The sequence below is a fragment of the Sorex fumeus genome, unplaced genomic scaffold (genome assembly GCF_029834395.1).
Source record: "Sorex fumeus unplaced genomic scaffold, SorFum_2.1 ptg000043l, whole genome shotgun sequence".
Lineage (NCBI taxonomy): Eukaryota > Metazoa > Chordata > Mammalia > Eulipotyphla > Soricidae > Sorex > Sorex fumeus.
The window spans coordinates 31,240,932-31,255,959 of record NW_026606100.1 but is presented as its reverse complement, the minus strand read 5'-3'; the positions used below and the strand labels follow the sequence as shown (position 1 = coordinate 31,255,959).

At 43.8% G+C, this 15,028-nt stretch overlaps 1 protein-coding gene across 2 annotated transcripts in view; it reads left to right on the top strand.

The window, feature by feature from the left end:
• ARMH3 (armadillo like helical domain containing 3) overlaps nt 1-15,028 on the top strand; it is a 207,140-nt gene that overhangs the window by 21,262 nt on the left and 170,850 nt on the right. For both annotated transcript variants that reach the window (XR_008793369.1, XM_056120515.1), the window contains exons 6-8: nt 6,853-6,945; nt 8,410-8,484; nt 8,593-8,679. Coding sequence is in view for 1 of the 2 variants with exons in the window: in XM_056120515.1 (XP_055976490.1) it covers nt 6,853-6,945; nt 8,410-8,484; nt 8,593-8,679 (255 nt within the window). In the remaining variant the exon portion in view is untranslated. The remainder of the gene's footprint in view (nt 1-6,852; nt 6,946-8,409; nt 8,485-8,592; nt 8,680-15,028) is intronic.

The following is a 15,028-nucleotide window of genomic DNA, read 5'->3' as shown; positions in this document are numbered from 1 at the left end:
TAAAAGAACTAGTCAGTCATGAGATTTTTGTTTTGTTTTGATTTTTGGGCCATACTTTGCAGCTGCTTGTGGGCTACTCTGGTTTTGTGTCGCAGGTTTTTTCTGACTGGGTCTCCTTCACTGAGCAAAACATACAGTGTGTTGCATCCCTGATTAGATTATTTTAAGATTTAAAGATATTTTAAAAATTCTATTCTGTTTAACTTTAGAGCTAGCTAATGGCACAGCTGTAGGGCGTTTGCCTTGCATGCAGCCAACATGGCCGACTCGTGTTCGATTCCTCCGCCCCTCTCAGAGAGCCCGGCAAGCTACTGAGAGTATCTCACCTGCGTGGCAGAGCCTGGCAAGCTACCTGTGATGTACTCGATATGCCAAACACAGTAACAACAAGTCTCATGATGAAGAAGTTACTGGGCCCGCTTGAGCAAAATCGATGAACAACGGGAGGACCGTGACCGTGACTGTTTAACTTTAGGCTTTTGGGCCATCTCTGAGCTGGTGGAGCTTAGGGGTTGCTTTTGGTATTTCCCGGGACCATGCAGTGCAAGGATTGATCTGGGGTTAGCGAGCCACATGTAAGGCTAACGTCTTAACCCCTATATTATATCTCTGACCTTGATTAGGTAATTTTTTTAAAAGTTAGGAGTATAGAGGCTGGAGTGATAGTACTGTAGGTAGGGTAGAGTATTTGCCTTGCATGTGGCTAACCCATGTTCGATGCCCAGCACCCCATATGGTCTCTTGTGCACTGCCAGGAATATTTCCTGAGTGCAGAGTCAGGAGTAACCCCTGAGTAGTTCAGGGTGTGGCCCAAAAATCCTGCCCCTGACAAATGTTATGAGTTTACAGAGATTGAGTATCTAGAATTAGTTTTTATTTTAGTCTTTCAGTCTATGTATAATGGTAAAATCCTAGATATCATTTTTATTTTTGTAGCTCTAGCTGCTGTCTATGTGCTGCTGATTACTAAGTCTCTATATTTAGCCTAACATTCCCTTACAAGCCTTAGAGTTATATATAGGAGGTCCTGGAATAAAGTTGTCTTGTTCAGTGTTGTTTCATTATAACATTGATGAGAAAAAATGGTATTCCCAGCCAGGACTACTGTCTGTGTGAAACTTGCACATTCTCCTCATGTTACTGTGAGTATCCTGGAGTACTCTGGTTTCCTCCCACATCCCAGTGATGTGCATGTTCATTGATGTCAAGTTGTCCCAGTGTGAGTGTGTGTGTTTGTGTGGGGGGGTTGGGAGGTGAGGTCTTTTTTTGTGTGTGTCCTGGCTGCTGTATTCAATCCTGCTACCTTTGACCCTGAACTGGAATAAGTGGGTTGGGAATGGATAATGGATGAATACAAATTGTTATTTAATATCAGAAAAGTTTGGACTTCCATTTTGAAATTTGGCATCCAGAGTGATAGTACAGAGGGTAGGGAAGTTGCCTTGAACATGGCCAACCCAGGTTTTGACCCTGGCATCCCATGTGATTTCCTAAGCCCTGCTAGGAGTAATCCCTTAGTATGGAGCTGGGTAGGAGTAAGCCCTGAGCATCACCAGTGTGGCCCAAAAAACCAAGAGAAAAACCAAGAAAAAAAAAAAGGAAAAAAAATTTGATGGTTCTTGTGACTAGAAATATAATCTTGTTTACATTTCTTGATGTATGCTTACACTGTGTGTTATTTTACTTCTAGTCACAGCTTCCCAAAACTAACCTGAGTCGTTGGGGATTTACTATACTCTGTAAATGTTCGGTAAATGTACACTCTCACACTTCCTTAAGTACTTTTTGTTTAATGTATGGGAATGGAGCTTATTTCACTTGTATCTATCTCTTCAGCCTCCTATCTTCTCTGTTAGAATGGGGAGACCTATCCTTCTCAGTTCCCTAAACCAAAAGCCTGGGAGTTATTCTGGATTCTTCTTTCTCATTTTTTCTGTCCATATGATCACCAGGACTAGGTTCAGCTAATTTGGTTTAGCTAATATTTTCCATATCTGTTTTTACTTTTTCCTTTTTTTGGGGGGGGGCACACCAAGTGATGCTCAGAACTTTTTCCTAAGTCTCTGCTCAAGGATCACCTCTGGTGGGGCTTGGGGAACCATAAGGGATACCAGGGATTGTACCTGGGTTGGCAGCATGCAAGCAAGCACCCTACCTGCTGTCCTATTGCTCGGGCTCTTCTTTTTACCTTTCTCAGCTGCCATTGTTCCCATTATCTCTCACCTTTACTCCTGCAGTGATGCCTTCATTCTTTTTTATTTATTTATTTATTTTTATTTATTTATTGAATCACTGTGGGAAAGGTTACAAAGCTTTCAGGTTTAGGTCTCAGTCATGCAAATATCAAACACATTTCCCTTTACCAATACTTATTTTTTACCATGAAGAACCCCAATAAAACCCCAACCCCCACCCCTCCCAGTCCCTGTGAGGCAGATGAATTCTAGTTAACACTCTATCTGCTTTGATTAGATTCACTGTTTCAATAAAAGATTCACCACTATTATTTAGAGTTTACCGCCCCCCCAAATCAGACATGCTGAAAAAGCATTGTGAAGTGATTTGCTTTCTACAGCTGGGTTCAAGAATTAAATGTTGGTTTTGGATTTCTGCTATTTTACCTATTGACCCTGGAAGTATTTCTACTGAAAGTCAGATAGTTAAGAAATTGGTTTCTGTGTTCTGGAGTCGTGGCCGTGCTGGAGAGCCGCTCGTGGGGGGCAACTGGTGGCCTCGGTAGGGCGTGAAGGGCGGACCGAAACTCCCCCCTTCCCATGAGGTTTTAGTCGCCCCCACACCCCCGGCTCATACCTGCTGTCCACAAGGCTCCCATGCGGCCACCATCTTTCTTTCCAGAGAGGAGAGGGCGAATGGGGCAACACCCTTTCCCCTCCGGGCAGACTTGATGGCCTGGATTAATGCATAGTCTGTTCACTTTTCTGCTCCAAGCTGCCGGGTTCTGCATTAAGTCCTTGTGCTTCTGGGGCCGTGGCTGTGCTGGAGAGCCGCTCGTGGGGGGCAACTGGTGACCTCGGTAGGGTGTGAAGGACGGACCGGAACGCCCCCCTTCCCATGAGGTTTTAGTCGCCCCCACACCCCCGGCTCATACCTGCTGTCCACAAGGCTCCCATGTGGCCGCCATCTTTCTTTCCAGAGGGAGGAGGGCGGAAGGGAGCAACACCCTTTCCCCTCCGGGCAGACATGGCCTTCATTCATTTTTTAAAAAACATTTGTTAGACTTCTACATGCCAGGCATTGGGGATACAGAGGCAAATAAGACATGGCAGCTATCCTCAGAAAATTGATGGATTAGTCCTCATTTGTCTCCCTCCCTCCAGGCTTACTATCTTTAAATCTGTTCTACACTGACACCATTCCTATGTTTTCTGCTTAAAATCCCTCATTAATTTTTCTATCACTTTTAATAGGATAAAGGCTGCACCCTCTAGTTAACCTATAAAACTTTGGTAATCTGCTTCCTATGTACTTCTCTAGCCTCATCTCTTACTACTGTAAGAGTAAGCCTCAACACTTCTGTATTGTGTTCCACACCCGGAGCTGTTTTATTCTTCCTTAACCTTTGATTGTGCTAGAATTGCTTTTCTCCTCAAGTATATGTGTGTGGTGGGGGTATCCAGCAGTATACTGGAAGTCTGGGGCATATACCTGGAGATCTTGTACCTGGAGGTATCAGTCTTTTGTTCAGTGCACAGGCTCTACTCTGCAGTGCTGCACAGATCCTGCCACGACTGCTGGCCACCAGGATGAAAGCAGGTGGGGTTCAGGAGGAGTATGGTGCCAGGGATTGCATTTCAGTCCTGGTGCATTCAGGGCAAGCACTCCAGCCCTTTGTGTTATATCTCCCAATTCTCCTCAAGTTTCATTAATTATATTTTTGTCTGCACCCGGCAGTGCTCAAGGGTTACTTCTGGCTCTGGACTTAGCAATTATTCCTGCAGGCTTAGGGGACCACAATGGGTGCTGGGAAATAAATCCTGGTCAGCCGTGTGCAAAGCAAACTCCCTACCCACTGTACCCTCACTCTGGCACAGTCTCTGAAGATTTAATGATTTCTTTTTGATGTTCAAAATATGGGCTGGAGCGATAGCACAGCAGTAGGGCATTTGCCTTGCATGCAGCCGACATGGCTGACCCAAGTTCGAGTCCTCTGCCCCTCTCGGAGAGCCCGGCAAGCTACCAAGAGTATCTTGCCCACATGGCAAAAGCCTGGAAAGCTACCCATGACGTATTCGATGTGCCAAACACAGTAACAACAAGTCTCAAAAAATGGAGATGTTACTGGGCCCGCTCGAGCAAATCGCTGAACAACGGGAGGACAGTGACAGTGTCAGTTCAAAATATAACCCACTCTGAGGAGTTCTAGAGTAGGTCACATCTAAAATAATTCCTTTTCTCTTTGTATATTTCTGTTATAGTAGCCATAGGATTAAAACTTTTTCGTTTCTATTAGACTGAAAATACCATGATACTGTTGGTGGGCATTAAGAGTTTTGTCTTAGTCATTGTTTTGATTTTTTTTGACTTTGGGCTATACTCGGTGCTTAGGCAGCACTCTCCTGGTGTGGTGCTTGGGGGTTGCTCCTGGTAATACTTGAGACTATGTGGTGCCAGGAATTGAACCAGGACCTCCTTCATGCAAAGCATTTACTCTTGCGCTTCGAGCTATTTCCAGGGCTTATTATTTTATTTCATTTATTATTATTATTATTATTATTTGTGTTTTTGGGTTACACCCAGTGATCCTTGGGTTATTCCTGGCTTGACACTCAGGAATTACTCCTGGCGGTGCTTGGGGGACCATATGGGATGCTCAGGATTGAACCTGAGTCAGCTGCGTGCAAGGTAAATACCTTACCCACTCTACAATCCCTGTGGCCCCATTATTATTCACTGTATCACTGTCATCCCGTTATTCATTGATTTACTCGAGTGGGTGTCAGTAACGTCTCTTCTGTCCCATCCCTGAGATTTTGGCAGCTTCTCCATACTCATCTTTCCCAATGCTGCCGTATTGGAGGCTCTTTTAGGGTCAGGAAAATGAGACCCGTTATTGTTACCGTTTTTGGCATATTGAAGATGCCACAGGTAGCTTGCCAGGCTCTGTTATCATTATTTTTTGAGGGGCCATCGGGTGTACTTGGGCTATTCTGGCACAATACTTGGAAGTTACTTCCAGTGGCATTAGGGAAACTATACAGTGCCATTGCTTTGGTGACCTTGTAATGCCAGATTTCAGCCCAAGAATTCTGCATGCTAAGCTTGTAGGTCAGTCCTTTGCTTTATCTTTCTGGTCCTGAAGGAACTTTTTTCTTTTTTCATGTAAAAGAATTTTTTCCCTCTCTTTTTATTATAGTCTCTAAGAATTTTGTTTTGTCAGCTGTTTGTTCATATGAGTGATGAGCTCCATGGGGCTGGAGAGATAGTACGGCAGGTAGGGTACTTGTCTTGTACATGGTTGACCAGGGTTCAATCCTGGGCAACTCATGGTTGCTTGAGCACCACAAGGAGTAATTCCTGAGTGCAAAGCTAGGAGTAACCCCTGAGCATTGCTGGATGTGGCTTCCCCCCAAAACAAAACAAACAAGCAATGAGCTCCAATCTTATTGTCTATGGATGGGCATGAATTAGCTTTGTTGGGTAATGCATAAGGCCAGTGATAGTAGTATTTTCTCTCTGTTATTTAAGTATGCTTATATTAAGTGATCATGTTTTCTTTGATAATAAAACCTATTTTCAGTTATTTAACTAATACTAATCCTGAACTTGGGCTGGAGCGATAGCACAGCGGGTAGGGTGTTTGCCTTGCACATGGCCGACCCGGATTCGATTCTTGTGTCCCTCTCGGAGAGCCCGGCAAACTACTGAGAGTATCCCACCCACATGGCAGGGCCTGGCAAGCTCCCCATGGCGTATTTGATATGCCAGAAACAGCAACAACAAGTCTCACAATGGAGACGTTACTGGTGCCCACTTGAGCAAATCTATGAACAAAGGGAGGACAGTGCTACAGTGCTGCAATCTTGAGCTTGTTTATTTAAAATTTAATAAAATTTAATTTTATTTAGTTAGTATAGTTGTATTTATATACTTACAATTTAATGTAACCATTATGTTTTTTTTTCCTAACATTTAAAAATTTTTACTTCAGCAACTGGAATAATAGTACAGTGGTTAGAGCACTTGCCTTGCACACAGCTGACCTGGGTTTGATCCTCAGCATTCTATATGGTCCCCAGATTCCCTCTAGGAGTGATCCCAGAATGCAGAGCCAGGAGTGAACCCTGAGCATTGCTGGGTGTGACTCAAAAACCAAACCCAAAAATATTTTTTTTTACTTCATTATAAGCTAGAGGTTTATCTGAAGCTATCAGGCTATAGACATTCATTTGACAAAGTAGTGAATTCTTTTTCTTTACATTTTTAATTTAATAAAAGATAATTGCAGTCACACCCAGAAGTTCTGAGGGCTTAGTCCTGGTTCTGTGCTTATGAATCACTTTTGACAGTATTCAAGCGTCCATGTGGGTGCCAGGGATCAAACCTGGGTTGACCACATACAAGACAAACAGCCTACCCTTTCTGTCTTTCCAGCCTGAGTAGTGAATATTATTCTCTGCCATTGTTTTTAAGTATTTTTCCAGAAAGAACTAGACTTTGAAGGCTTCTTTTCTTTGTCTAATCTTGCAAGGCCCAAATCTTGTAAGAGAGTGATATGGTTGTGTTATTCACATTAACCTTGTTAACTTTGTACCATAATTCCAAATTTGACAGAGACCCCCCATTGAAGATGTTATTTGATATGCATTAATACTTAGTGGTTTTCTTTCTCAGAACTTGATGGAGAGCTTGGATTCATTGCTTTGCGCAGAAGGTTCTGAAAGTCTGAAGAGTTTATGTTTGAAACTTCTTCTTTGCTTAGTGACTGTAAGTGATCCATCCAGGTGCTTCTTTATCAGGGAAACTAATTGTTAGTAGAAGCAAGCTTATTTGAATACTGAACAATTCAGTAAGATAAGAAAAAAAAAAATTAGTGTTTGAATGGAAGCTATTTACTTTCCTGGGTATTACTTCCTCAGAGTTTCTCTTAGGAGTAACTGCTGACCTTTGTAAGCTGCAGGATATATGATACTTATCACCTTAGAAGTAACACATTCTTTATTTAAAAAATTATTTATTTGGGCTTGGAGTGATATGGTACAGTAGGTAGGGTGCTTGCCTTGCACACAGATGACCAAGTTTGATCACTGGCATCCTACGTGGTCCCCTGAGCACCGCCAGATGCCCCCCCCCAACAGAAGTTATTTATTTACTTTTGTTTGTTTGTGGACCATACCTGGAGATGCATATAGAAGTTACTCCAGGCTCTGCACTCAGGAATTACTTCTGGTAGTGCTCAGGGGATCATATGGGCTGCTGGTGATTGAACCTGGGTTGACCACATATAAATAAGGCTAATACCTACCCTATACAGCCTCAGGGAATAACACTTTAGTAGTTGCTAGAGAACTGCTTTCTTCTGGAATGTCTTTTTTGCCCTTATTTATCTTTTTTTTTTTTGTGCCACACTCAGCAGTGCTCAGGAGTTATTCTTGGCTCTGTACTGATAGGCTTGTGAAAACCTCATGGGATCCCAGGGATTGAACCTGGGTTGTCTGAATTTGGGTTGGCACGTGCAGGGCAAGTGCCCTACCTATTGTACTATATCTCTGGGGTGGGAGTGGGACCCTTTTTTTGTTTTTATTTTTTGGGCCATACCTGGTAGTACTCAGGATTTACTCCTGACTCAGTGATCAGGGATATGGGGTGTGAGAGATAGAACTTGGGTTGGCTGAATGCAAGGCAGATGCCCTACTTGCTGTCATGTCTCTCAGGTTCTGAGGGTGACTTGCTTTCTTTGTAAATCATCCTTTGAAAATTTATGATACAGAAGCCACTGGAAGGCTTCTATATCCTAAACTTCTTCCTGTGCATTTGAGGAATGAAACCCAAGAAGCTGTTAAGCAAACTTGTGTTGTGGTATAAGAGAAACAAATGAGATATATTAAAAGATACAAGAAATTTGGAACTAGAGAGATAATACAGCAGGCTGGCTGCTTGCTTTGCTCTTGACCTGTCTGGGTTTGATCCTGGCATTCCAGATGGTCCCTTGAACACTGCCAGGAGTAATTCTTGAATGCAGAGCTGGGAGTAATTCCTGAGTTTGGCAGGGTGTGGTCCCAAAACCAAAACCACCGCAATAAGTAAACCTCAAAAAACCAAAGATAAATTTGTAAGTCTATAACTGTACCTCATAGTGTTTCACTAATGAAAATTAAAAAAAAAAAACCAAAGGTACAGTGTCAGAAGTGCCTTGATAAACATTTTTTAAAAGCCTCTTATTGCATTTAGGTGACAGATAACATCAGTCAGAACACTATCCTGGAGTATGTAATGATCAACAGCATATTTGAAGCAATTTTACAAGTAGGTTATTCCATTGTTTCTTTTTTCTCTTTGGGTGAACTACCTCCCCACATCTTCTGTCTGTATTCCCAGGAGTTAGCACCCTCACGTTTTTTGGTTTCATTACAGATACTTTCCCACCCTCCAAGTCGCAGGGAACATGGGTATGATGCTGTTGTCCTCTTGGCATTGCTGGTGAACTACAGAAAATATGAGGTAAGCAGTCTCCTAAAAATCAGTAGTAAGGGGGCTGGAGCAATAGCACAGTGGATAGGGCTTTTGCTTTGCACGCAGCCGACCCGGGTTCGATTCCCAGCGTCCCATGTGGTCCCCTGAGCACCGCCAGGGGTGATTCCTGAGTGCAGAACTAGGAGTAACCCCTGTGCATAGCTGGGTGTGACCCAAAAAGCAAAAAAAAAGAAAAAATCAGTAGTAAGCTCCCTAAATGTGGCCACTTATAGTGGAAGACATATATTTTTGTAAATGATATATATATATATATATATATATATATATTTTGGTAGGCCACATTCTGAAAATCCTATATTGAATTCTTGGGGCAGAGGGTATCTGTGGTATAATTATTTATTTTTTGCTATTTTGGGTCACACCCAGCGATGCTCAGAGGTTACTCCTGGCGCTGTACTCAAGTATTACTCTGGTGGTGCTTGGGGGACCCTAATGGATGCCTGGGATCAAACCCGGGTCAGCTGCATGCAAGGCAAATGCCCTACCCACTGTACTATTGCTTTGGCCCCTGTGGTGTAGCTTTTTTTTTTTTAATAAATTGAGTAAGTAGCATGTTTCACTCCTTATCACTACCACCACATAGTTGTAACATCAAAAATAACATAGTTGTTATTTTTTGGGGGGACCACACCCAGCAGGGCTCAGGGCTTATTTCTGGCTTTGCACTCAGGATCATTCCTGGGAGTGCTCAGGGGAGCAGATAAAATGCTGGGGGTTGAATCCGGGTCAGTTGTGTACAAGGCAAGAACTCTACTTACCCCAGCCCCAACTATCACATCTTGAATTTTCAGTATACTAGCACAATTTGCTCTTTTTTGGGGTGTGTGGGGGGAGGGTGGTCAGCACACTCAGTGATGCTCAGGGCTTACTCCTGTCTTTGCACTTTGTAATTACTTCTGGTTGTGCTCGGGTACCACATGGGATGCTGGGGATTGAACCTGGATCAGCCACGTGCAAGGCAAGCACCCTATCTGCTGTACGCTGTACTATCCCTTTGACCCCTATCAGCACAATTAAAAAAAAAAAAAGGCTTGCATAGTGATCACCAGTTACTTTTTCTGCACAAAAATTTTCTCCCACCCAAAGTAAACAATCATTATTACATAAAAACATAAAAGCCCAGCTTATAATTAAAATTGCCTAGGAAAATTTAAATTTAAATTTAAATTTTTTGTTCTTTGGACCACACCTGGTGGTGCTCAAGGCTTGCTCCTGGCTCTGCACTCAGGAATCACTCTTTCGGGTTCAGGGGCCCATATGGGGTGCAAGGCAAGTGCCCCACCTGCTGTATTCTCTAGCCCCACCTTTTTGTTTTTAATGTAACTATAATTTTTCAGAGCTGATGACTGGGAATCATGCATATGCTTGGTTATGATAAGTGCACATTTGGTCATAGCATTTGCCTGATCACACTCCTGTGGCTATTGTGCTCTTGTACGTTACGACTGTAGTGCTAGCTGGGAGTTGTTATGGAGCTTCTATATGCTCAGGGCAAATGACCCAAGTTCAGTCCCTGGCACCCATTATGGTTCCCCAGACCTTGCCAGGAGTGATCCATGTGCTCAGGAGTGCTCTCTGTGCACTGCCAGATGTGGTCCCCAAACAGACATATACATACTAATGGAGGGAGGGTGTACTTCTGTCTGTGGTACTTATGTCTTAAGTTGTGCTTGTTGAGAATCTCACAGTTTGGGTTGTTTATTTTGTTTTTGGGTCACTTTGTGGTGTTCCAGGCTTACTCCTGACTCTGTGCTCAGAATCACTCTTGGTAGGACTCGTGGACCATATGGGTGCCTGGGAATGAAGCCTCCCCATTGTACTATTTTCTCTGGCCCCTCACACCTTGTTTTTTTTTTTTTTGGGTCACACTGAGTCGTGCTCAAGACTTCTGGATTTGTTGGGGAACCATAGTGGTACTGGTTATCGAATTGGGTTCAGTGCTGTGCAAGCCAGGCATCTTACCCCTGTATTGTCTCCTTTGCTCCTGAGGGTTGTACTTTTAGTTGTGGTGTTTGCATACAGCCAGCTTGGTGCTCTGGAGATCATATGCTGTCATGTAGCTCCAGAGATTCTAGAGAGCTGAGTTGCTGGGACCTTGTTTAGTGCATGTGGGCAGCACTAGGAATCAAGTCTTACAATCTTATGCATGCAAGGGAGTTGCTATCCCTAGGTTCCCTAGAAACTTCCCCCACTCCCCCACCCCCGCCCCCACTTTTTGTTATACTCTGAGATGCTCAGGAGTTACTCCTGACTCTCTGCTTAGGGATTAGTCAGAGTATTCTCTGAGCACACAGCTGTGTGTAGCCCCCAAGCACCATTGGTTGTGTTCCCCCACCTAAAAATAAAAAGGCATGGGGCAAGAGCAATAGCACAGCTGGTAGGGCACTTGCCCTGCACACAGCAGAACCAGGTTGATCCCTGGCATCCCATGTGATCATCTGAGCACCGCCAGGAGTGATTCCTAAGTGATTCCCCCTCCTTTCTCCCCAAGCATCGCATGTGGGTCTGAAACAACAACAAAAAGCAGGGACCAGACAAATAGTATAGTGGGTAAGGCACTGTCTTGCATGCAGCTGACCCAGGCTCAATTCCCAGCACCCAATATGGTCCTCTGAGCCTGCCAGAAGTGGTTCCTGAATGTAGAGTCAGGAGTAAACCCTGTGCATCTCTGAGTATGGGTCAGAAGCAAACAATCGTGTACCCCTAAAAACCCAGTGACAGGTGTTAAAAATGTAGAGCTTATATAAGAAGGACCACGGAAGAGTGGAAAGCTGTGAGAAAAGAGTGATTGTACTATGTGAAGCAATATTAGTATGTTATAAATCCTGGGAACAACTTTTTTTTTTCCCCCGGGTTTTTGGCCCACACCCAGTATTGCTTGCTCAGGGGTTACTCATGGGTCCACACTCAGGCAGCAGTCCTTGCAGACTCAGCGAACCATATGGGGTGCTGGGAATTGAACCTGGGTCCGCTGCATGCAAGGCAAGTGTGTGCCCTGCCCACTAAACTATTCTTCCAGCACCCTGGGAACTTATTTCTGTTGTTGTTTTGTAGTAATTTATAAATAGTGAGTATAGCTACTAATACATTTTAATAATAACTGATAAAATTATAATGTAATTTATAACCAACACCTGTTGAACTGGGGGTTTATGGGAACTGACATGATGGTCATTTTGGTCTCTGTCATGTCTAATGCCCTCTGGGACCTTATATAATAGCAAGAAAAATAGCTGAGGAGACATGCTGAAGATAGTTAAAGAGTTGAATTATATCTGATAGGAAAATACTATTGTCAGTAATGAATATTTTTGGAATAGTCGGCTGGATGTAGGCTTCTTTGAGGCAATGGCTTGGCTTCTCTAGATGTGAAATGAACCCTGGCCGGCCTAGTAAGGCTTTCTGAAATGTCAGCCTGAAAAATTGGACATGGCCAAGGAGCTGGAGAAAATCATATTTCTGGAGTGAGGTATGCATCTCTAGTCTGTCAGAAGTCCCAGAAGAATTAATATAGTAGGCGAGGGCAAGCTGGTGGGCATAATTTATCTGGGCTTTGCAGTTTTTGGTATAAATCACTTGCTAGAAAACATCAAGTAAGCGGGTGACCATGGAGTAGGAAGGTTTTTGACAGGAACATGAGGAATTCTACATGAACATAGCACAACCAAAAGCTGCTGAAATTTTTATGTAAACTATTTGCCAGGGAGAATAGTATTCAAGTCATCATCTTGATTAATTCCGTGACCAATGGGGTAAGTTGTAACCTTTTAGGAAACAGAGAAGCTGGGAGGCCAGCTAAACACAGAGAAAATAAATAAGGTCTTAGATGGAAGGGATGGCAAATATATTATGTGTTGAATGTAGATAATTTTTTCACTCTAGTGTTTTCTGTATTGGTCCTTCGCAGGGGTGGGGAATAGTTTTTGTGACAAGGGTCATTTGGGCATTATAGCATCATTTGTGGGCCATGCAATACAGGCAGATGGGCTGTGGCAACCAACAAGAAGCATATGTATCTGTTCTGTCATATACCAGGGCCAGATCACGTGATTTCCTGGGCTTTATATAGCTCCTTGTCAGTTAATAATACAGACCAGGAATGTGGGTAGGGTGGTAGAACACATGATTTGTTTGAATGAGGCCCTAAGTTAAGTCCCTGGAATTAAAAAAAGAATGGCTCTAGGCAGGTTGCTCAGAGGGGTGTAGTTAAAGAGCTTTGCATTTGGAAGCCCCAGGGAAGCTTTTTGTTACCACGTGGATCCTTGAGCTCCAAGGGACTAACCTTGACGTACTGCAGGCTGTGGCCCAAAACTCAGAGAAAAAGCAGAGAAGTTGGACTCAAACCCTTGCTTTTTCTTCAGCTTCTGCTTAGTAACTAGATAATGATGATTATTATTTTTTAAAAATTTGAACCACACATTGTGATGATCAGGGGCTGCTCCCAGTGCTGTTTTTGAGGGTCATTCCCAGTGGTGACCAAGATCTGCATTTAAAGCATTTGCTCTAGCACTTTGAGTTGCTTGCTTTATTTATTTATTTATTTATTTATTAATGTAGGATTACTGTTAGTTATTCAGCCTCTGATTAGGCTGATTGAATTGTGCATGAACTCCACATTACTTCCCCCCCCCCCCATTTTTTTATAATTTTATTTATTGAATCACCGTGAGAGCAGTTACAAAGCTTTCGGGATTAAGTCTCGGTCATACAATGAAACACCCATACCTTCGCCAGTGCCCATTCTCCACCACCAAAATCCCTATACCCCCATTCCACACCCTCCCCCTACTTGTGGGGCAGATGATTTCCAAATTACTCTCTCTATACTTTGATTACATACAACATTTTGACACCACACCCACCATTATTATTTGGGATTTTACCCCAATACTCAGATCTGCCGAAAAGGCAACAATAGACAATTTGTTTTCTATTGCTGGTTATGAATAACATAAGATGTGGCGTGGCTGCAGTAGTGGTCACGCGATTTTGAAATTCTGAAATTTTAACAATTAAATCTGGAGGGGTTTCTTGTCAAAGCCTGCTGGGTTCCGAGATTTGTTCCTGAGTCTCTGGGATCAAGGCCATTAAGCAGCTTGATCAGGAGCCAGAGAGGCCATTTGTTGGTGGCGACTTGGGGTCTCATTGGGGCGGGGAGGAAAGGGCCAGTTCCACCCCATCTCGTGAGGCCCTATATGTGTTGTCACTGAGGGCCCAAACTTGACTGTCCAGTGGCCTCTGGAGGATGACGGCCACTGGGCCACCAGGGGAAACAGGCCAAGACACAAAACCTATTCCCACCTGGGGTGGCCCAGTGCCAGTAGCCTACTGCAGGAACCGGACGCATTTCTGCCAAAAGCCGTTGGGTTTTGAGATTTGTTTCTGAATCTCTGGGATCATGACCATTAACCAATTCAATCAGGAACCAGAGAGCCAATGACTCCAGTTATATAGCTGAGCTGGAGGAGGTTTGTGGGTGCGTCTCCCACATACCTAACTTTTGGCCGTTTACTTTCTTGGTAAACTTTGCCCCAAGTTTTTGGGGTCTGACCAAAGGCACAGCAGCAATTTTGGGGTATCTGGAAGTCTGAAGGCGCCATCAGGCTGCTGAGCACTCACCTCACAGTTACAGATTGACCTGCTGGCGGCACCATACCCCTGCTTCATTTAGTTTTTCTTTTGACTACACCAAGGGATCCTCCCAGCTCAGTCCTTGGGGGTTGTTATTGACAGTACTCTAGGACCATGCAGTACTGGGTATCGAACCTAGGTGTCCTGTATTTGATCATGCACTCATCCCATTGAATGATCTTTTGTGACCCTGTCTAATTTTTGTCGGGCTGGAGCGATAGCACAGTGGTACGGCATTTGCCTTGCACGCAGCCAACATGGCCGACTCGAGTTTGATTCCTCCGCCCCTCTTGGAGAGCCCAGCAAGCTACCGAGAGTATCTCGCCTGCACGGCAGAGCCTGGCAAGCTACCCGTGATGTATTCGATATGCCAAACACAGTAACAACAAAGTCTCCAATGGAGACGTTACTGGCCCGCTTGAGCAAATCGATGAACAACGGGAGGACAGCAGACAGCATCTAATATTTGTCATTACTTAGCATAGTCCACATTTAGGAATAACAAAGTTAAAATTTTTAGAAAATACCAGGACCAGAGAGAAAGTAACGGGTTAAGGGACTTGTATGTCCTGACCCTGTTTTGATCGATTCCTGGCAATGCCTGTGGTCCCTTGCATACCTCTAGGAGTGATTCCTGAGCTCAGAGCCAGGACTAATTCCTGAGCTCTGCTGTGTGTGGGCCAAA